The sequence below is a fragment of the Taeniopygia guttata genome, chromosome 1 (assembly GCF_048771995.1).
Source record: "Taeniopygia guttata chromosome 1, bTaeGut7.mat, whole genome shotgun sequence".
Lineage (NCBI taxonomy): Eukaryota > Metazoa > Chordata > Aves > Passeriformes > Estrildidae > Taeniopygia > Taeniopygia guttata.
The window spans coordinates 987,242-1,010,202 of record NC_133024.1 but is presented as its reverse complement, the minus strand read 5'-3'; the positions used below and the strand labels follow the sequence as shown (position 1 = coordinate 1,010,202).

General features: G+C 41.1%; 1 protein-coding gene across 1 annotated transcript in view; it reads left to right on the top strand.

Annotated features, from left to right (window-relative positions):
* The first annotated feature begins 569 nt into the window (after positions 1-569).
* The window catches only part of IMPG2 (interphotoreceptor matrix proteoglycan 2), a 51,088-nt gene continuing 28,696 nt past the window's right edge, over positions 570-22,961 (top strand). Inside the window, exons 1-8 of the mRNA XM_072934419.1 lie at positions 570-3,209; positions 4,511-4,759; positions 13,204-13,370; positions 15,197-15,228; positions 15,327-15,346; positions 19,376-19,385; positions 22,296-22,342; positions 22,750-22,841. Coding sequence (XP_072790520.1) covers positions 3,137-3,209; positions 4,511-4,759; positions 13,204-13,370; positions 15,197-15,228; positions 15,327-15,346; positions 19,376-19,385; positions 22,296-22,342; positions 22,750-22,841 — 690 coding nt within the window. The 5' untranslated portion in view covers positions 570-3,136. The remainder of the gene's footprint in view (positions 3,210-4,510; positions 4,760-13,203; positions 13,371-15,196; positions 15,229-15,326; positions 15,347-19,375; positions 19,386-22,295; positions 22,343-22,749; positions 22,842-22,961) is intronic.

Below are 22,961 nucleotides of genomic sequence, written 5' to 3'. Positions count from 1 at the left end.
TCTGCCAGGAAAAATCTAAAAATAGACAGCTAGTTTTCATTAAGAACTGGAGAAGCAAATCTGCAAGTATGTTTTTTTGAGGGTTTTTGTTCATTTTTTAAGTATGAGGGGACTGCTGTCAGTGGAATTGCAGGCATGGATTATTTATAGTTCATCTGGGCTTTTGTGGTACTCACCTCCTGGACCTTGACCCTGAGATGAACTTGCAGTGCTCAGGAAGTACTACACCTTAGAAAAGAATAAAAACTTGAGAGCCACACTAGTAACACTTTTATCCTGGTTAGGACAGAGAAACAGAATATTGCTTCTGGCACCCATCCCCTCACCCCACAAAAAAAAAGAAACCCAAACAAGCAAAAAGAAAAGAGAACTGTTGGAAAAGCAGGAATTGTGGCATGAGACTTGAGAAGTCTCAGAATTGAAAATGTGTTGAATAAAACCAAGACTAGCAGTAATCATTTTGCCCAACCAAACTGAAGTTGGAAATTGAAGTACAAAGAAGCACAGACACCGGGATCATCTTTGACTGTTGAACAAGGTAAGAGATTTCTGGTCAGCAGTTCAGAAAAGGAGGAATAGGTTTACATTACATGGACAGCATTGATAAGTGTGAGATTAATTTGGTTGACCTCACTTCCTAATTTTTCTGCTCAAAACACTTTACAATACTGTATGATGGAAGAGGTGGCAGTACAACAGGCTGTGGTGGGCTGAATTTCATCAGCTGGAGACTTAAACAGCCTCATAACTTGTTTGTTCCTGGGAGGTGTTCCCCAGAGAACTCTTCAGGAGCACAAGCAGAAAGTGACAATGGTGAATGCCTAACCACAGAAACCAAACAAGTGATAAGGTTTTGGCTAACCTATTTGTCTCTGCTAAACTGATTGGAAATTTTGTTGGTAAATCCTCTCAGATGCCATAAAGTCATCTTTTTTGTCCAGTCATGGGAGACAGTTTAGATTCTGGACAGTAACCCTCATGAGCTTGGAGATAGTTGGTATCTCCATAATAAAGAGCCACGGTGTGGCTCTTTATTAGTCATTTTCATTAAAGTAATCTTTTATTTGATATTTTTTTTAGTTACAGGTGGCTTCAGTTTTTTGAATAAATTTCATTTGAAAAACAGGGACATTATTTAGAATGGTATGTGTGCTGTAGCTGTACTTCAGTGAGCATTGCTCTGTAGAGAACTGTGATTCAGCTAGTCATGTTTGCTATATGAAAATACATGTTCCTTCTCAGAAATGCAAGCTGTCAGAAAACCATCTTTATTTTTGGAGGTGCTGGGATGACTTGGTGTGTTGTGTCACTAGAATTACAGTTCCCTTTTTTTCTCATTCAGCAAGAGTTCTTTGCATGAATACTTTTGAACAGATACAACTTGGATGCTGATAATGAAGAATTATATATTATTTCTGATACAAAGTGTTTCTGTAAAGGCTTTTGTCAAATCAAGGAAGGAGTTAATTTTCCACAATTATTTTGGAAATCTATTGCAAGATTTGTTTTGCTTATTTTAAGAAACTAAATTATTTTGCTTTTAGATATGCCTTTTGCTATAATAAATGTAGGAGATTTTCAGCTGTTGCAAGTATACATTTCAGTGCTGAAATCACTTGAATATAAAAATGATAGCAAACTAGCATTAATAAAACTGAATTTACACTTCTAAAATATTTTATTTCACAGAAGCTGATACAACCATAGCATAGAAAACAAATTTTGACAGAGATGGTTACTCTTCACATTCTGATGGTACTCTTCACATTCTGAGTGCTTTTGAGTACTTTGATGAAAGAAAAAATACTGTAAATCTAAAAAACCTTCCAAGAAAACTTTTTTTGGGGTGGAGAGGGGAGAACCAAGAATATGTTGTTGTTTTGAAAAATACCAGCTATTCTGTTAGATGTCAGAGCATAAAAACAAAGGTCATTTTGTTTGATTGCTGTGAGTGTTGTATGTGTAATGCTGCTGGTAATTCATGATATGTGCGTTGCTGGCAGTTCAGGGCAGCTAGAAGAGAGAAGTGAGCATTGTACTGCCTAAGGAGCTCTGTGCAAAAGCTTTGCAGACAGACACCTGGGAATCCAGCTTTGATATACTTATACAAAACCACTCCCAAAAATAGTCACTCCAGCCAAAGCAGCAGTTTGTTCAGGCTGATCTGAGCACAGTCTGGGTGTCACCATGCAGAGCCAGCCCTGAAGGGTTCCTGGTGGTCTGAATGCAGTCTGCCATGGCAGGGCAGCTTCATCCCCGTTTCCAAAGTGAGCTGGCCCTGGGAGGGAGCTGAGGGTGCTGCTGCTTTCCTGTGCTCTGTCCTGGCTGCAGTTCCTTAGCTGATCATCTCTCCAGCTCTCTGTACTCACTGCTTGCTGCTGCTCATGTCAGGTAATACCTGAACAGAGAGGAAAGGATCATGACTCGCCCTGGCTCTATCTTTGGGGGAAGCGCTGCTTTTGGGATGCAGGGGATAGTGCTGGAACAGCACAAGGCTTGCTCCTTTAGCACAGACTCCACAGCAGCCCTGTAAGCAGAAGAAACAGTCCCACGGAGAAGTTGCTTCAGTATTTACATATACCAGGTGCTTAAGCCAGTAATGCATGTATAGATGTGTTTGTATTTGTACAAGCAGAAGACTAAATGCACGAGACTTTCTACTGGAGATCAGTGTGCTCCCTGTGATGTTCTGTGGCCAGCAGGATTTTTAAAAAGAGCAGAAATGGAAAGGCCAATGAAAAAGCGTGGTTAATTGAATGTGAAAGGTGCTGTCCTTGTTTGGACTGTCTGTTAATGGTATGACAAGCCCTGGTAAAGAGCTTAGCTGGCCAGATTAAAATTAAAAAATTGTGTCAGTCCATCTGCTAGCTCCAAGGAGTCTGCTTCCATCACCTTTTCTCGTTTCTTCACTAAAGCAGAATATTGTCTTTGAAAAGAACAGAGCCAGGATGTATTGGTTGACTGTTTTTACCTAATGCTTTCTCCAAAGATAATAATATGTGACGTCAAGACATTTTCAACAAGTGCAATGCTCTTGGTTGGTTCAAGGCTACGGTAAAGGCAACAGCTCTTTTGCTAAAAGGGATTGGGATTTTTTGCTTTTATATTTTTTATTATTATTATTATACAAATAAGCATGTTTGGCTTCATATGGAAAATCTTTCTTTGCCTTCCGGGAATGATTAACACAGATCTTCAAATGGTTGCAGGTAATGCAGACTTCTTTCTTATGTTCTTGGTTACAAATTTAACTGTGGCAGTGTATAGAATTAGAGATAGCTCTCTGATTTAATTGGAACAAAGGGGGCTAATACAGAGAAATGTTTGGTCAAACATTTGGTCTTACTACATTCCAGGGAGTATTACTGCACATTTGTCTTGAGTGTAGAAGTAGCTGTAGGAGGCAATTTTTTCAACTTTGAAATGTTAAATGCTGGCATTTTTTTCACTTTTCATTTTCCTTTATTAATTTTGTATTAAATCTTAGAAAGTAAGATGCTGTGTTCTGCATATGGGCGCTGAACATGTATCAGTTTGGGTAAAGATTGGAGGTTTGTCTTAGAGACCTTTTCAATGTTCTTTCTGCCTCTGCTATACCATCTGGTGATCTGCAACAGAGCTGGTTATTAATACACTATCAAAATAACCACGCCTTTCATCTTTCAGACATAAAAGTCAAAGGTCTACTGACTAGAAGTTGCAGAATAAACTCATAATCTGGATGACAAATGCCATGGAGTTATTATTATTCTTTCTCTAATAAATGATTGGTTGTGATTGTTTTTCAGGTATGTTTTCCAGGGAAAAAGTGAAAGAAATTGAGTTAAATGGTTTCAGATCAGCTGACCTTAAAGGATGGAAAATTAGACTGTCAGACTAAATCTCAATATACATGTTCTTACCTCAGATGTTTCCTCAAGTTTCCTCTGGAATGGTGTGGAACAACTAACATAAGAGGGAATTAAAAATGAAAAACACCCCAAAAAAAAAAAAAGGCACCACCAAAAAACCCCCAACATAAAGCTGATGAGCCCTTTTATTCCTCTTTCCCCCCCCCCGCTCTAGTAGAGTAGAGACCTCTCTCAGTGATGGAAGGTTAACTCTCAATTCAAGCAGCCTTCTTTTTGCAAGGTATACAAATCTGTTATGGAAAGAAAGTATGGAAAAGGATTATTTCTCAAATATTTATTTTACGTCTGAAAAGCCTCGAAAGCTCCTAAATACATGTTTGTTGACAAATATAGCCCCACTGATTTAATGGGATCTAATGGCAGATGGGAAGGTAAAGACAAGGCGTTAGAATTCAAAGGGTTAGAGCCTTATGCTGTGTTAACATTTGATGGGATATTGTCAAGAGCTTAAGGTTGTTTATAACATCACAGTCAGAGACAGGTTCTGTTAACAGAAAAAAGCATAGCAATCTCCTTCAGAGAGCACAGAAGTGGCATGAAGATAGTGATGATTCCATCATCATCTCATCTGAGAAATCTGTGTGGTTTTAATTTCACAGCAGAAACGTACTCAGCTGCAGGACGAGGACAGGCTGAGGATGCTCAGCTCAGTGCCTGGCAGCTGGCAAAGCCTTCTCTGCCCCCTGGGCTGGAAAAGCCCAGTGGCATCATGGACACTGAGCAGTTCCACAGGCACCTGCAGCTCCGCAGGAAGCGCTCCATCCTCTTTCCCAGCGGGGTGAAGATCTGCCCTGATGAATCTGTTGAGCAGGCTATTGCCAACCACCTGAAGTACTTCAGGCTCAGAGGTAAGTACACCTCGTGGGTAATTGATAAAGAACATTCACTTATTAAAAAATAGTTCAAGCTGTTAAACATAATAAATGCCAGGCCATAGGAAATAAATTATTACTGGTGAAAATTACTTTTCTGTGATAATCTTGCTTATGAGAGCTGTTCTGGCCTAAAATCCCACCACTCTCTGTCTATACCCATATAGCATAAAAACTCTTGCTCCCTGAAACAGCATTGTTTACTAAAGTAATTCTTTCTCAGAACAATTTGAATGCTAACAAAAATAGATGCTATCTACAGAGTAGCTAAGTAATGGAATTAGTTTGGTTTATTCAGTATTTTAAAGTGCCAGCAGAAGTCATTGAGGGGCCAGTCAGGAAAGTCAAGTCTGAGGCATTGGCACTTCAGCCATGTGACTTTTGGCCATGGCTGGTTGTACAAAGTGTACAATCTCTGTGTGTATCATAGACAAACAGCCTTTCTTTTAATGGGTGGAAGTTGGTGTAGCAGAGCTTTCTCTGAAGAAACGTGATGTATTCCAAACCCTTCTGCCTGACTGCATTGGAATGGGGCATCACAGCCATGCAGCACTTTCTGCTCTTTGTGTTGTGGCGTTCAAACAATTTGTAGTTATCTTAACATGTCTGTACAAAACTGGCAAAATGACAGAGCTGCTGTCAGAGAAGGAAGGGTGTTCAGAAACTCATGTTTTATGAGACTCATGTTTTTCTCTATAGAGAAACTCACTGGTGACAGTTTCTTTGCTTAGACAAGTGAAAACCACTGACAACCAGGAGTTGCTTAGTGTTTGCATGAAAGTAAACATAAACAATGTATTTGGAGATAAAGTGGAATTAGATGGGGTTTTACATTTTCCTGCCAGCAGTAAAGAACATCATGCCAGACACTAACAAGTCCAGCCCTCTCACTATAGAATTCCCACATTGTTTTCCTGTAGAATCTCCAGCTGCCATTAGACACAATTTGTGTTTGTCACAACAGTCTAGCAGTGAGCCACTATTACATTTACATGACTTTTCCATCAGCAGCCATTACATTATACTGTTTAAAAGGACATCAGTTGAAAACACTCCAAGACCCAGCCTACAGGCCTGCAGTACCCAGTCTGTAAATGCCTATGACTGATTTCCATCCCCACATTCCCAAAAACGAAATACAAAGTCAGCCAACGGCAGCAACTCTGCACACACTGCAAGAGATACAATCATAATCCAGGATTCATCTCAAAAGAGTGAAAATACCATCACCTGCTACTGCAAAACTCTGTTCTGACTGTAGGAACAAAGCAGCACTTCAGAAAATTGTCTTCTAGACTGTAGGTATAGAAAAACAAGTACAACCCCCCTGTTTCAGGCTAATGCTTGTAAATCACAGTAACAAAACGACCACCAATAATCTTACTATTAGTTAGACTTTCATATGTTGAAGAGTGATACTGCTGTTTTAGAAAATACTGATTTTTCTCCAGATCCCTGTATTTTGTTGCACTTTGATTTTTTTTTAATAGTTTACTACGTATTTATCATATTCTTTATCTTGTGTCTTTTTAAGGCTCAAAAAACCCAGATGTCAGAAAAAAAAAAGCTGTACACTGTAAGGCCTACAGCAATATGACAGAAGCACTTCCTTAAAGCCTATGACAGGAATGTTCATCTGCCAGTCTCTGACTCTTAGAGAGGCTTTTGCCACCTAGCAAAAGTAAATAAAGCTATAGGAGCTACAGACAGATAATTACATTCCCACCTGTTTCTTTCTAAGGTAGACACAGATAGAACAAACAATCTGGATAATCAGCATATGCAAACCTTTCCTTTTTTGGGAAATGGTAGCCTGAGCAATAGAGAAATAAATTTTATTGCAGGAAAAACAGCCCTGCCCACTCAGACTAAGTCTTTTGTGGCCAGTATCCTTATGTGCCCAATTCTGTCAATCTGTCCGTTCTCTGTTGGGCACGTTGTTGGTGGAGGGTTGTAGTAGACTTAGAAGTTGAATTAGCATGTAAAACAGAAACAATACAAGGATTACAAGAGGGGTAAGCAGTACAAGCCATGCTATCTCATGCCTCTTAATTGGGCTGCTGGATTTTGTCACCATGGCTCAGGGTAATATGCTTCTTTGCCACCTTTGGGATGTAATTACTCTGGTTGCTACCTTTCCTAAATTCTCTTTACAATTTCTTCCTACTGTGACTCTCTGTCTTAAACTATTCACTGTACATTGTAAGTTTTTGGGTTTTTTTTTGTGAGTACTGATCTTCTTTTCACTTGAGTAGATCAGATAGTCTCTCTACCAGAACTGTTCTTGTCAGCCAGAGCTTCAGATAAAGCCAAACATCTAAGGATTAGCTTTTAAAGATACTGACCAAACAAGGAAAGAGATGATACTGTAGTGAGCTGTAGCTGATGAGACATTTTTGAACTTTGGAAAGAATTCCTGTTTCTCAGGAATTAAATTCTATGCATGAATGTAATCCCTATACTGGACATAGCACTAGGCCTGCTCATTTCCCCCTTTCTTCAGTCCCTTCAAATCTGTTTACTGAAGTATTAGAAATAATGGTGTCCTTTTCTGCACATGAACACAGTTAAGAGTAAAGTTTCAATTTGATACTGAAATCACAATGTTACAAATTATTCAGATCTTGCTCATAATGATGAAAGAAAAGAGCCAAAGGACATGAAAAGTGCCTGGCTAAAAAGCATATATTAAATAAAGAATCTGTCTGAGTGAGCCTTTTTCCCTGTTTCCCCCACACCCCTGGCAGATATTACATGTACCTCATACTCAGCAATAAATTTCTGAAGTTTATTTGTAGAAGGTCTGTCTCCCTCTACATTTGAATTTTTAGATACCAGCATATGCTTCTAAGAAGCTTTTTCCATGGAGGACACTTGTTAATTTTTACTGAAATATTATTGGTGAGAATAATTTATGTGCTAGAGTTTAGTAAGTGAGTGTTCAAATTAAAAATCTTTCACGTGAAGTAGCTAATTTGCATTCAGTTGTTTTCTCAATTGAAACCCCTTGTTTGTTTTCTATATCGTTTAAGGGTTGTGTGTTACAGGCCAGACACAGCAGCATGCCAGCAACAGATGAGTGATTTCTCTGCATGTGTGGATTAATTTAGCAGATGCCAGCACAGCCTTTGCAGCAATGACCTCTCAGGAGGGGTCTGTCCCTGTGACTGCTGCCTTTATCGAGCCCTCTGCAATTCTGCTGTTCAGTTGTGCAGAAATTGTTAGAGAGGACGAGGAGCTGGCCTCACGTTGCCTCAAAATAGAATATTCAGCCTGATTCAGTGCTCCTGGTTACCACAGCCGATTCAGCTCCTAAGCAGCACTAATGAGATTTGATTGGGATTAAGCTCCAGCACTGCCCACTCACACAAATGGCCAGAAAGCCACCCTACCCCCCAGAGGGTGCTCAGTGTCAGCCTCAGAAATCCCTGAGCACAGACTGAGTGTAACAGGCTAATTGTCTGCCAGTTGTCTCTGCTTTGAGAGGAAAATGCATCCCCAGTGCTCCAGCTCGAGGCACAGGGATGCTGTACCCTACCCGGGTGCATGAGGGGCAGCTGGACTGGAGAATTTCAGAGAGAGAGAAATCACATCACAGATCTTGGCTGGAGGTTTTGAGAACAGTGATGATGTCTTTGGGGAAGGAAACTTCAAATAACCTTTTTTTTCACTCATTTCTGCAGATTAGTGGGACTGAAAAGAGCTTGTGTCTGCCTATGAGGAATTTTTTGGGTTGAAACACAATTTTCTTAAGCTTTTCAGGATATTTGCTATTAATTTTGAGTATTACTTGAGCATAGACACTACATTTGAAGTAGAGAAGCTCCAAGGGCTGGGCTTTTCTACTTTTGAAGCAGATATGCTGACAGACAGTTCCCATTGGAATTGTCTTATGACATGTCTGGCTTTCTGAAGCAGCCTTGGGAACCTGATTTGGCCTTTAAAGGTTAAGACATTACTTACTTCAAGTACCTGTGACACTTGGTAAAGCTTGAACAAGGGCATGGACCAGATGTGCCCATCTTTAAATTTTTCCTATACCCTTTCATGTCGAAGATGATTATCTCAGTGATGAGTTAAGTGACTTCTAACTTGTGAGGCTTTCAGGATGGAGTACATGGAAAATGCAGTATATGCATGCAAAATATACTTTGGAGACAAACTGCAGCCAAGCTGTGTGATTTGCATTCTTGGTTTGAATTCTGGTTTATTGTGCCAGTCAGTTCCATGTCTTCAGCATAACTATTCCTTTTCCTGTGGTCAGCTGGACCTGATCACAGCACTCGTAGCAGGGAGCTTCTCTTCTCATAAGCCTTCATTCTTTTTTTAAAGTTTGAATTCTTTGGAGGAAAATTGCAAGGTAGCTGAGAGGTCAATAACTTAGGAATGCAAGTTATTTATTACTGCAGCCATGGAATGAAGGAAACCATTTTCCAGAGGTGCTTACCTTCCCACTCACGTGTAGCTTCAAGACTCTTAGCTCACTGCCTTAAAAGATTGATCTCGATTTTATGATGCTTTTAATCAGTATTGCTTGCTGGGGATTAGAAGCCTCACCACAAATCCTGTCTCCTGCAGGGCCTGGAGTGGCTAATGCTGTCCCACATATCTGTGCCCCCGGGGCAGGCTGGTGGCATTTGGTGTGAGATCCAGGCATGGAGAGCAGCTCTCTGCACATGGCCCAAGGGCTGGGCTGCTCCTCAGGTGGCAGTGGTGGTGCTGCTGGCCCTGCTCAGCAGCTCTTGGTGCTGGCAGGACTCCCTGCTTTACTGTTTTATAGGAGTTTTGTAGCTAGTCTTCGAAAACTACATCCTGTCCAGCAGCTTCAATCATAACCCTGAATAATCGGGCTCATGGCAATTTATTATAAGCACTCATGCAGCAATTTTCCCCCCATTCTCTATCTCCTTTAAATGTTTTATATTTAAAACTCAGAGTAGCATTTCTAGTTGAAAAGCTCAGTGGTCAACATTTGGGTCCTCCTGACTCTCATTTTGTTTCATTTCTACTTAGGTGTGAAGGAGTTACTATTTTAAATCTTAGTCAAAAGTTGTTTTATTTATTGTTAGTGTGTCTAGGTAATGTATTTGACACAGATACTGCAAGTTTCTGGAAGGACAGAAAGGAAAGATAGTGAATTATTTGAAACAGTAAGTTATAGTTATTATCTGAAGTGTTCAATCAAATCCTGTTTAACTTTGGTTTTGTGCCTCCAACTTTTGTCTACAGCCTCAGAAAGCTGAAAATTTAGTTAATGGAAAACGTGTTTTTCTTTGTGGGAGTTCTCCAGAATTTGAGAAACTTTGAAAAACCTCCCTCACTTACAGATAGCTGAAAACCCATCACAGGGTGGGCTACACCTTCAAGTTAAAAGAAGGTCAATCACACTTTTTAGCCAGCTTAAATGCACTGTGAGGCTGGTGTCTTTTCAGTTCCCTGGGTGACCATGACAAGTCGAGAACTGGCTCCCTTTTGATGTTCCTGAAGGAGAGGTGGAAGATTAAATCTCACTTGTTTCTTTCTTTACACATGTGTGATTTGAACCACACTAAATAAATTGTGTTGTCCTCTCTGTGTGTGTGAAATGGCAACTCTCTTTTAACTGTAAAACAATGAAAATATTTATGAGAAAGAAATAGAAGCATTTTGTTTCAGTCTTTCTTCGCCAGTCCATGAATGTACTCTGGAGCACCCTATGGGTAAGCACATCTGAGGATGGTTCCTGTGTTGAGCCCTTGCAGCCTGGATTTGTTATCCTGCAGAGCAATCCCCTGCTTTACAAACTGCCCAGCTGGGATAAACGAGGCAGGGACAAGATGGACTGTGTGTCAGCACGGTGCTGCAGGTGACTGTGCTGGCGGGCAGCTCACCAAGGTGTGGTTTCCTGGACAAGGCTGGCAGAAGAGTTCACAGGGCAGTTGTGGTAGATGTTTGCTTGGAGTTTTTAATCCCTCCCCGTGTGTCAGAACTAACACACTGACTGTGTGGAAGGAAGAGGATAGAGAAGGAGTTTGCACTTTGTTGTCCAGCCTGTTGCTCACCTCAGTGGAAACAGCTAGACAGGAGAGGCTGGAGAGGACAAGGTGTGACTCCTTACCCACATCTCCTTTTGCAGAATACATGGCTGCTTTGACAGCTTAGGTCTAATTAATGGGCTTGGAGCCCACAGATGGCACAAAGCCTTTGCTGCTGGAATTCAGTGGGGTGTCTAATTCCAAATGAAAGGACACACAGAAAATCCTTAATCTACTGGGAGCTGATTGGAACAACTGTTTATATGGGAGCAGCTTGTATTCAGGCAGGACACTGTCTCATCACATTTATTTTAAACTTGTTTAAGAGCATTAAGGAAAACTATCTTCAATTACTTGCAACTGGCAAGCCAGTCCTTTGCCTGGTGGTATTTGAAAACTCTAGGATTAGGCAGTGTCCCTGCAATGTATTTGCAGGTTACTGCTGTGGCTTCAGCTGTTACTGAATCTGCTGAGGGCTTACCCCAGCCACAGGGAGTAAGCTCATTGTAGGATTGCTGCTCCACAATGTGGCACGTGGAGTGAAAGGTATGTAGGATACAAGTACCACCAAAAGAAATGTACGCACGTGATACTCCTTAGTGTAGGATTCTGGATTTGAAACTAGACTTCAGTCTTTTCCTGGATGCCTGGCTCTTACAAGTGGGTGGTAGGGAGAATATTATGGATGTTATTCTGCTTCAGGAAGCTTGTTAGTACTCTAGCAGGAACCAGGAGTCCCAGAGCAGGATTATGGCTCATTGCCCAAGCTTTGTGCAGAGGTCAGATGGAAATGTGGTCTCTGCCTCAAAGGGTTTGCAAGTGAAACTCAGGGGGAATGTGAGGTGGTGCATGGATGTTTGTCAATTTGCCTATTTGTTTCTGATTAACAGGGATGCATACACTGAATGGAAACATGGACAATACTTTCCAGATTAGTGTGTTTTACAGACAAAGTTAACTGCCTAGATGCTGAAGGGGTGCTGGAACAGTAATATACTAGTGACAGTTAATAATGCAGAGTTTGGGGACTTTATTATTCTCTGGTCCTGCATACCATATGAGCTACAATGCTAATCTCCATGTCATAAACCTGGGAGTGTGCTATGGAAATGAGAAATATCTTTGTGTCTGTAGAGTTCCACACAGAGAAGTGGTCTCAGCTGCTCTGATAAATTGAAATTGAAGGTGAAGGAAAGGACTTTTTCTGCATGGTGCCATCCAGTGCAGCAGTCAGCTCAGCTTTAAGGGTGGTGCTGCATAGGAAACAGTTCCTTAAGGTTGCTGTTGGTAAAGCTTTTGCATTTAAGAGAAATGTCCATCTCTTGGTTGAATAAAAATATTTCCACATGTGATCTATGTGCTAAGTTTTATATAGGTACATTTCAACTTTGGAATTTGGAAAACAAAGCATAGGGAAGAAATAACAGCAAGGTACTGGGTTTGGCAGCCCAGAGCTAATTTTAAAGCTGATTGAAGACAATGGATTTCTGGAGATAGATTTAGTCTCCTGTAAGGGCTTGCTTGTGGTGTCAGGACTTTCCCGGAATGCAAAGCATTTCTCTGCTGAACTGTCTAACAAGTGAAATCAGATTAAGGCAAAAAAGCAGGTTTGTCTGCTACTCCTCCAGGATGGCATTTGGTACAAATGATTTTGAGAGTTCCCCTTTTCATGTTGCCCTTTTCCAGGACACAACAAAAATCCTATAAATCTTCCTCTCTTTGAGTTATCCTGGGTCACTGAGTTGTTCTTGCTTGAGCATCATGTGGCTGGCAAAAAGAGCATCTGCAAGGCTGGGAGATTAAAGTAGGCAGTGTAGTATATGACATTAAACCTTAATTCTCAGGCTGACTGTTCAGAACTGTCCAGTTCTTTCTCAGTGAACATGCAGAGCACAGTTAGAGCTTGACTTATTTAGTAGCATATTCTTTTGTCGTCATCCTGCCTTGTTCTTTGAATTATGAATGCCATTGTAATTTCTGAAACGTATTTTAAATTTTGTGTGAAGGTGAATCTGAAGGAATTGTTACTGACTGAGCTTACTAGACTTTGATCAGTGCCACCATCTTTCTTACAACTTAAGCTCCACATCTACCCCCTATGAGGGCACTTGCCATGGTATTTTGGTTTTCTAGGTTTTCTAAAAATTTAATTCATTGATCAAATGGCAGTTTCGCTCAGTGGAAATACTGTTGTTCAGGGAGAGAGGTAATATGAGTGTGGATGATCCACCATATCTTCATGGCAATTGCTTCAATGCTATCCTCAATTCCACGGAGATGTCAGATTGCTGTTTTCTGTATTAAATGTCCTGCCAAGCTTACAGCACTGGGACAGTAATAGCCTGGCTGCTTGTGCCACAGAAACACCCCTGTTGTACTAACACCAGACCTTTCTCGTGCCTTCAGTGTGCCAGGAAACAGTCTGGGAGGTCTTCAAGACGTTCTGGGACAGGCTGCCGGAGCGTGAGGAGTACAACAGCTGGCTGGGGCTGTGCGAGGAGGGCACCATGAGCATCTTCCAAATGGGCACCAACTTCAGCCAGTCCGAGGAGCACCGGAGCCTGATCCTGAAGGTGGGTGCAGCAGCTCCTGGGGAGCTCTCATGGGATCATGTCCCACTGCAATGAGCACCTGCAGCAGCTCTTGGAGAGCTCTCGTGTGCAGCACAACTTCTGCTGTTTGCAGGAGAATTCTACAGCTTCAGTTCTGGACATTTCCTCCCTTTCCTTGAATAATCCCCAGTGCTGTGGCCTTGCCTTCACGACAGCGTGGCTCTGCCATGCCCTGTGGTGGGAAATGAGCACTGGCAGGTGGAGAATCATTTCCTGGTATGACTTTCCTGTTGTAAATGAGGTGTATAGATGGATTAAATCAAATATGCTTTGTATAATACTACACAGATGGGATTAACTAATATGGGATTATTTCAGATCTCCTTGACATTTCCTTTGCCTTTTTCTCGTGCCTGGGATTACCCTCAGGATATTTTGTCTTCTGTGCATAAGGATAGTCTCTTAGGATCAGGCAAGAATATTGTATATAATTGCTTTTCTGCAGCATCCTGAGTTGACAGAAGCTCATCTGGTTGGTGCTACATGTGATTTGCTGTGTTGTTGTAGCCTGTGTTTAATGTTCTGGTATTAATTAATGATAACTTTTAGTTACATAAAATAACTGTTTAGAAAGTTGAGCACTAAAGCAACGGACACAAAACTCAGCTCCCAGCATCAGGAGAATTGGTATAATAATGTCAGGAAGGTCTCACTTCAAGAGAACTCATTTTGTACAAAGCACTTGCCAGAGATCTTCAGTGAGTAAAAGCTCCCCTCAGCTTTGGGGTGGCTGCTGCTGTTGTGGAGGATTATTTATAGATCACTTCAAGTATTGAAAGTGCAAACATTAAATGGTCTTTGCAGTCTGTGTGCAATAGGTAAATTTCCAACTCCATCTTAATGAAGGAACTGAATCAGAGAAGTGAGGTGTTTTGGCAAAGGCTATTCTGTCCTAAATGATTAAACAAGCCAAAATTAGAACTCTAGAGTTCTTGGCTTCTAATTAGGGGGAAAAGGTGATGTTTGCCATGGAGTTCAAATATGTCATTGCTTGCCCCACCCCAGGCTGGAAAGCAAATTAAACTGCCCAATAAGCAATCCACCAAACAATCCTTTTTTGACCCTCTAAAGCAGAGAAGTAGGAATTTTGTGGATTAATTATCTGTAAGTATTTGATATTCTCTTTACATTGGTACAGCAGCAGGATACAGCATTATTTCTCAACAGATCCCATTATTTCTCAGGACCTCCTTCACTTCTTGTGGTGTTCCTCACAGAAGCATCTCTGACTCACCTCTGGAACTAATGGCACTAATACTTTGAGAATTTTGATGAAAAAAATACAAACTGTGTAGCCTACACCACTACAGGAAAAAAATATCATTCCTGCCACTTGTATAACTGTGAGCAAAATCATCAGATTAATCTTGCTCGTGGTACTTTAAGCTGTGGCTTTACTTTCAAAAGATGGTTTTGAATCTGCAGACAATTAGCAGAAGTAATACGGAATTTCTGAAGACTGCTTGCTTAAGAGGTTCTTATTGTTGGTGTCCTCTAATGTGGGAGAATGTTGTACCTGCAGAACACTTTAGGACATGTAGAGCACCTCTGAAAAACCTAATGCTCTTTACACTATCTGATGTCGAGTTTCAGTTTTATTTTGGAAATGTCAGACATATTTCCTTTTCAGCAGGGACTTTGTTAATAAATTTTGAACTTAACGAATGACAGTACAGAGAAAAGAATTATTTCAGCATGCAGAAGGAAATAAAGTGGTATAAACTGCACTTCAATTTATTTCAATTTATATTACTCAAATATATTTAGGATTTGTTTTTGTTTTCCAGAAACTGGCCTACACCAAGGAAGCAATGGGCAGGTGAGTATCTGTGCTGTCCTTGTATTTTATTGTCTCTGGAGATAACAAGAGGGCTGAGCTGTGATATTTCGTAACCTTTTCTCTCTTTTTCTTGTCAGTTCCTGTGCTGACTGGTCGTGTGGGTAAGTAATTCTCCTTTTCTAAATGCTAATGGTCATTTCTCTGGTTCTTGCAGCTGCTGGCACCGATTGGTGCACTGGGGATGAACAAAATTCACCTTTGTGCAAAAGGACGTATAGAAAAGTGTGGTGGAGAAATCTGGTGGTTCTTGCATGTGAACCTCTGTCCTGGTGTGGTTGGCATGCTCAAAACAGCTCAGCCACTCTGAGGCTTGTACTTGTGCTTAAGTGTGTCATCACCTTGTTGGCTGCCAGGCACAGACACAGGCAATACCTGGAGAGCTTTACTGGGGGAAATCTATTCTGGGAAAGAGGTGTCCATAGTCACTTGTGTCAGTGTTCTGCTTGTCTTGGAAATCTTTCCCAAGGGCTTTCAGGTAGTCCTGGTCATCATTACAAAACCAAAAAGGAATACTTTGAAATGCTATTTTGAAAGACTTTCAAGTGATGTGTTCTATCAACATTTACAAGGGAACTGGCTGTTTGGGCTCCTCGCACTTTTAAAAAGGCAATAAAACAGAAAACGAATTTGTGGCATCTTTGTAGCAAAGCAAACCTGAACTTGACCTGTTATTTTCATGTCTTTTATTGAACTGAAAACAAGTTCAAATTATTATTGCTACATTGCTCCTCAGAACTTAATGTGAGCTGTTATTTGTAGGGTAATTCAAGCCCAAACAATCTGGTGCTGAACTCCTCTGAAAAACTGGCAGGGTCAATTCTCTGCTTTACAGGCCACATAAAGCTATGCTAAATATGAGTAACTAAAATACCAGGAAGAGTAATTATTTTACAGACTTCTTAGAAAAAAACCCCAGCTTCTCAAATTAGGTGTCCTCATAGTGATTTCATAAACTGTGGCTTGAGTAGATTGACACAACTCATATAATCCTACATAGATGTCACTGTGGTGTCTCTAGCTGGAAAAAGGTTAAATGCTGGGGTAGTTTGAATGTAGCCCACAGAAAGGTGCCGTGGGCTCTAGTGTTTAGTTCCTGGAACAGCTCCAATCCAGCATTACTGACGGTGGCGTGCAGCAGGTGGAAGTTTGTTCCTGTAAGGTTTAGAGCCTGCATTCACCTAGGCTGAGTGCTCACCACCCTGTCTTTTCAGGAACTGAGGATTAAGCTAAGTACCACCAAGGAGAAAGCCTCAAAAGGAAAAGCAATATATGGGACACAATCCACATGTGTGCAGAGCAGCACAGTGGACATTGTAGAGTTTTTGCCCCAGCTGGAAGTGTCAGAGCACTACATCAGCTGAAGATTTTAGTGCTTTATTCACTAGGCCACTGGCATTTCACACAATGAAATCTGCCTCAATATTGGAGTCTGTCTCTTGACAATAGGACAGTTCTTCTGTCTAATTCCTGGGGGATCAAAAGCCAGATCTTGAGAAACAGCTGCAAGCAAAGAAGTAGCACAGAGCTGTTGCAGCAGAAAACAAGAGCTTTTATGTCACAGCCTTGCTGGAGTGCTGTATGCACAGCAGCTACTGAGGAAAAGATAAAGAGGACAGGATAGTTGAAAAGGAGGAATATAACACACTACTTGTTCACTTCTTCAGGAGCACTTTTTAATGTAAAATGAAATATGTAGAGGTACATGTCCTTTATGGTGGTACTTGCTGATTCTAACCTCACTGAAATTAGTTGCAGTAAATCTTGTCCAGACCTCCTGTGTTCTGTCCATGTTCTCTGCCTTGGCAAATCTGAAATCCATATTTTATCAGCAGTGGAAGTAACGGATGATGATGTATCAATTTGGCTTTTGTACTATTTATCTAAATGTGCTTCATGAAAGAGTAAGTGTTTGTCTTCCATGCTGGGATAAATTCATCAGTTCAGCAGTTCTGCTTGCAGGGACATAGAAACATACCTGAGTTGCTTTACTGCTTGCATGTGCACTTGGCAGTGGTATTCCTCATTTCTGACAGTTTTTTATCATCTTGCGCTGCTTTACCACATGTGAAGAGTTCCACACTGTTCCTTTTCAGTTCTCTATTTTCTTTTGTGCTCCCTACTGTCTGGTAGGAAATGTGAAAGGTTTGTCCTGTTTTAATTAGAACCAAGAGATATTAAAATTCAAGAACTACCTAAATGAAAATTAAGATAAATGCATGTGAATTTTAAGAGAATCTGAATACAAGCCTTTGTCTTGCATTTAAGTGTAAAAACACTGAAGCTGCTTGCTAGTTAGTTCAAAGTCGTGTAATTGAAATATTTAAAAATGAGAAAATCAGACAATAAATTTTTCTCCCCTTTGTGCAATATGATAATTGAAGTAATACTGTTCAAGAAAAAGAAATGCTTGACATAGTCAGTTAGACTTTAGAGCATTCAAATTGACCAACCATCTTATAAATAATGGATAACTTGGTGGATGTCCAGAACATGTACTACAAATCTGAAGATGTTACTTTCTTCAGCTACAGAGTTGGGTTTGTCTTAAACGCTGAGGAGAAATGTAGAGAAAAATCTAAGGAATACCTTCCTGGAACTTGACGGGGAGCTGTGAAATGGTGTCAGTGATGTTGTTTCTCCTCAGCCCCGCAGTATGGCTGCACACAAAGAGCCAGTGTTGGCCTGTGGGTCAGTGGAGCTGTTTCTGGTTTGGTGGGCTGGAACTTGTCATGTCTGTCATGTCTTCTCCTGACGTGCCTGATGTCGCACGGGAAGGGGGCTGTAGCTGTGTTTGTGGGCTGTGATTGCTGTACCCATATGTATAGGCTGTCTGTAAGCACTGTTTGCTCCAGATCAGCTTCCTAAGCCCTTATGGATCTTGTCTGGCCTGGATCCTGGTGTCTGACAGAGCTGTGTGACCTGAGCCCGCGTGTTTCTGCCGAGGAGACGCAATGCAGTGTTTGTTCTGCTGCTTAGACATCTGCCTGTGCGTGCTCCCTCCTGCTCCCCATACATACGTGTATGTTTTTGTATTTTGCTTACTGCTCAGCCAAGACGATCCAGGGAACCACTCATGCAGGTATGAAATTGCATTTCCTATATCTGTGTCAAATTCACAATAAACTCTTGTTGGAATACAATCCCTCTACCTGGAGTGGCTTGCTTGTGTAGGTAGAATTAAAAATCAAGTGTGGGCCCTGGATTAATCCTGGGGCAAAACCATAAAAAATCTTGTGTGTTTTAAGTGGTGCAAATGAGCGCAAATTTGAATCTGTGCTTACCTTGAAAAGTGATGTGTTCAGGCATTTCAGTATATGCATTGCCATGTGCATTTTGAGTGACTTCCTCAGAGATGCCCTGTACAATTGATGAGTTTTTAGGTGATCAATAAAGTAGGCATTTGGAAAATGTTAAGGGGAAGTAGAAAGCAAAAAGAAGGCAAACCTCATCTTTCTAGTAATGAAAAATCAATGTTGTGCAAAAAGTGAGTCTGGTTGCAGCATAGTGTCCTTAAAACCATATTTTCATCCTCTTGGAAAAAGTTGTAGCTGATCATTTGATCAAATTTGGTGTTTGACTGGCTTGGTTAAATTTATTAGGGGTTTAGTAGGTGATGTTCAAGTGCTTGGTTTTTAATTTTCAGCCAGCTGTGCACTGGAATTCTGTCAGAAAATTTGGTAGCTCCTGAGGGCTTGTATTTAAAAGCCCCTCAGTGCCAGGAAGAATATATTACCTGGCCTTGACAAAGAGTGTGCTCTGTTGTTTCTTAAGGAGCTGGGTTTGTTACACAATCTTGGGCTGTGGTTGTCACCATGGCTAAAGCAGTGCCTAAGGTGATGCTTGTGACAGAAGTATCCTGTTGGAGAGATGCCATTTGTTGGGGTCGGTGGCAGAGAAAGTCCTCTTGGACTTTTTAAACTTGGAGAATTCACTTTGATGTGTCTATGACCAGTAATTGAGAAATACATTAGGACTTTCTATTTGTAAACGGCTCCTATTTTGAAAGTGTGATTTATGCCACAGCATTTTGTGTGGGGCTCCTTGTGTACTTTGGGGGTTTTTCCTTTAAAAACTCGAGCAACCTAGTTCAGGGGCTCCTGTCTGGGTGGGTCTGGGCTGCCCCGAGGTGGTTCCAGGTGGCTCTGACAGGCAGGGCTGAGCCCTACCCAGTGGCAGTGGCAGCTCAGGGAAAGCCTGTGTGAAAAGGGGCAGAAACTTGGTACAGGGAGAGGAGGAGGGAGCAAAAAGCATGAGAAACAGTGGTGTGGGGAATGCCAAGGCTAAAGGCACCACACCAGGGCAAAGCATGTGTTCCCTGCAGCTGAGGGAGGACTCAGAGCTTTCCTGGAGGAGCTGCTGCCCCTGCAGAGTGTGCACTGGGTACAGGAGTCCAGAGTGAAGCTGAGCCTGGAAAAGGGTGAAGAAGAAGTGGTGTTTTAATATTAGTCTGCTCCTCATTACCCAAATGTACTCAAACATGCAATAAATTAGTTTTCCCTAAGCTGAGTCTGATTTTCCCATGGAGGCAATTAGTGAGTGATCTTCCTGGCTTTATTTCAACCAAGAAACTTTTCATCATATTTTCTCCCTGTCTTACAGAGATGAAGGCAGCGAGGGAGTGGCTGGGTGGGTGTGTGGCCCTTGGCCAAGGCTAACCCACCCCAGAACTGGGTGCTCAGTTGGTCAAATAGTAATTTTGGTCCTTTTGAGATGGCCTTAGTTGCAGCACAAGTGTGCACAAGGCTGGCAGGGACAAGGTGGGATGCAGGGGTGACCTGTGGGGCAGGAGCTGGAGGTCAGGAGTGCCTGGAGGCCCCCAGAGGATGCTGGGCACCAATCTGGGCCACCTGGATCCAGTCCCATGAGCCTCAGGATGGGATCAGGGCTTCCCACAGCAAATCACGTATCCTGTTGTCCTCTTCTTTAGCAAAGGGGGTGGATACAAGACTCAGCTAATGGCTAGTTATAGGTTTGAACAGACCAGAACATTAAAAATCCTGTGGCAGAGCTTTTACTATTCATCACTTTGCTTTTGTTGAGTTTTATTCTGACCCTAGTTACACTGAATAGTTTGTAAGAAATAAAATCCCAAACTGGTTCACCTCTACTGAAAAGTAGAGTCATTCCTGCTTCTGAACTTTAAACATGATGCACTAAAATGGTCTGATGCCGTTATTTGGTGACACTCTGTTATAGATGTAATATACTTCCTATTGAAACTGGAAAAAGAGGCATCTTGAAGTTAGGTGAACTTAATTGGAAAATGTTTCATCAGACCAATTAATAATTAAGAAATAGTTTTTATTGCAGTTCTAAGATGACAAATGAGTAAATAAACTAAATCCCTCCAAAACATAACCAGCATTCTCTAGAAAATACCCTTAAGAGAGGCTATCTTGTCTAAATTACACTTTTTAGTAAAATGATTTACTGAGTTTGTCAAAGATTTGGCAAACTCAAAAGCAGTCTTGCACTGTGCTGGCTGAAAACAGGTACCAGTGTCCATGAGATGGAAGCAGGCAGAACTACACTTCAAATTGATTTTATTGTACAAGAAAATACACAAAGATACTGTTTAAACCCTTGAATAAGTATTTTCTGATTTGTTCCTGTGAAAGTTTTTATATTTTGTTAATTTTTTAGAATTGTTGTGGAGATCTCACCCTGTCAGTTTAACATTCCCTGAACTATGTTTTGGTATAGTTAATTATTTTGTGGAGGATTGACTGTGCCTCCTGGGAAACCATGGGTGAAAAGATTTTTGACTTAAATAGAAAGTTCATCAGGTTTGCCTTCAGGTCTGTTTATTGGCACATCAGCCTAATGTGTCTGTGAGGGGCAGAAAGTGTTTCAGACATGAACTCAGGGACCCTGTGGTCTCTGGACATATGCTGCTGCTCTGCTGGCTGTGGAGTGGAACTGTGAGTCTGGCTGGTGCTGGAAGCCTTTTTTGGGGTAATACAAAGACTGACTGTACAGCCTGAAGGAGGCAAGATATCACCTTGGCGTGGGGTTTTGCTTGGGGACAGGCTGGATTGCAAGGCCAGTTGTAGAACATGTGAAGCATCAAACAAACCTGGCAAGGCCAGGAGCCGTGGATGATGTTGTGTATATCAGAGTGAAGACTTGCTGCAATGCATGTTTCATGGCACAGGTATGATCACCAATAAACAAGATGATCCTTTAGAAGTGAGAGAAATATCTGAATATAATGAACTTCAGTAATGTTCAGTTTCTCCCCAGCAGTTAAACTTGCAGTCTTACCGCTTGTGCTGTATATATTAACAATATGACAAACTCAAAGAATGATTTTCCCTTCATTCAGGAAAGACTTGTTTCTGTCAGAGCATGTCTCCCACTCTTGGTAACTTGACAGTTGCTCCAGGCTTACAGAATTGGCTCCAAGCAGCTTGGGTTTGCTGTAAGTTGTGTCAAAGCTCTTAGTTTTCCTTCAGGCTGACAGTCCTCATGTGATTGTTCTTCTGAAATGCTTTTCACATTTGGCCCAGAGTCATTTTATATGTGTGTGTGCATGCCAGTACTGGGTTTGGAAACTGATGTGTTTTGAAGATTTCCAAATAAGCAGAGTAAAATTAATTATGAGAAGAACCCATCTACTTGCAGTGATTTGAGTGGAGTTACAGTGTTTGAGAGCACTGGGGAATGTTTTAAAAACTGAGTGGTTTATTTGGTATAACCAGTTATCTTTGTGTTTTATCTCTTTGCATTTGCTTTCTTTACAGAACTGCTAGAAGGCAAAATGTATTTTTATATGAGACTCCAGGTCAATGGGATATAAGAGGCTTAGCAACGCAGAGACACACATGATGTGTTGTATGATGCAAGTGACCCCAAATCTAAGTCGCAAAATATAACTGAAATACTGCTAAGCCTAATTTTTATGAAGTTATGAGCAAAATAGTAACATGAAAAATTTCTTCTGCACATGTGCTTTTTGGTGTACTACCAGAATCACAGAAATATCAAGAACTACTACATTTATCTTACCATATCCAGCTTCAGTTTCTGATTTGTTTTTTATCTAGTGGGACTCCTACTCCACCTTTGGATGCTGATGTTACCACACTGAGAGGTCAGTTTTTATCTAACTGCTGCCAAGGTTGATTCTGAATTACCAGAAAATTGAGACATTTACACCTCTCTCATGCCGTTTGTAACCTGGAGATCATGTTATGTGCTGGCATGCCATTATTTAATGAATCATGACAATCCTGCTCAAGAAATTAGTTCTGTGCTGGTTTTACTCATGCTTCCAAAAATACCTCTGCTTAGGCAGAATGTTAGCATCTTATAGTGATTAGTGTATTTGATACTTTTGTTCAGGCTCTTCATGTGTCTCCTGTGCTTTTGCTGTCAAGATAATGGGAATAGGAATCAAATTTGACTATTGGTTTATGCTTGCTGAGCTGCTTCTGAGGGTATATAGCAAAAAACCAACAACAAACAAACCAAAATAATACTGTTCTCTTTCAAACTCAGATGCAGCTGCCAATGTTCCTCCCCCTCACGAGGTCTCCGTTGAGAGTCCTGCAGGTGATGCCATCCATGAGCATGACAATGTGGACACCACTGTGAGTGGGTTTTTTCATTTGGTTCAACATTCTGTTGCTTTCCCTACATGATATTGTTTATGGTCGTTTACATTTTAATAGCAATTAAAAGTGTTGTTAATATGGTGTGTTAACACAAAC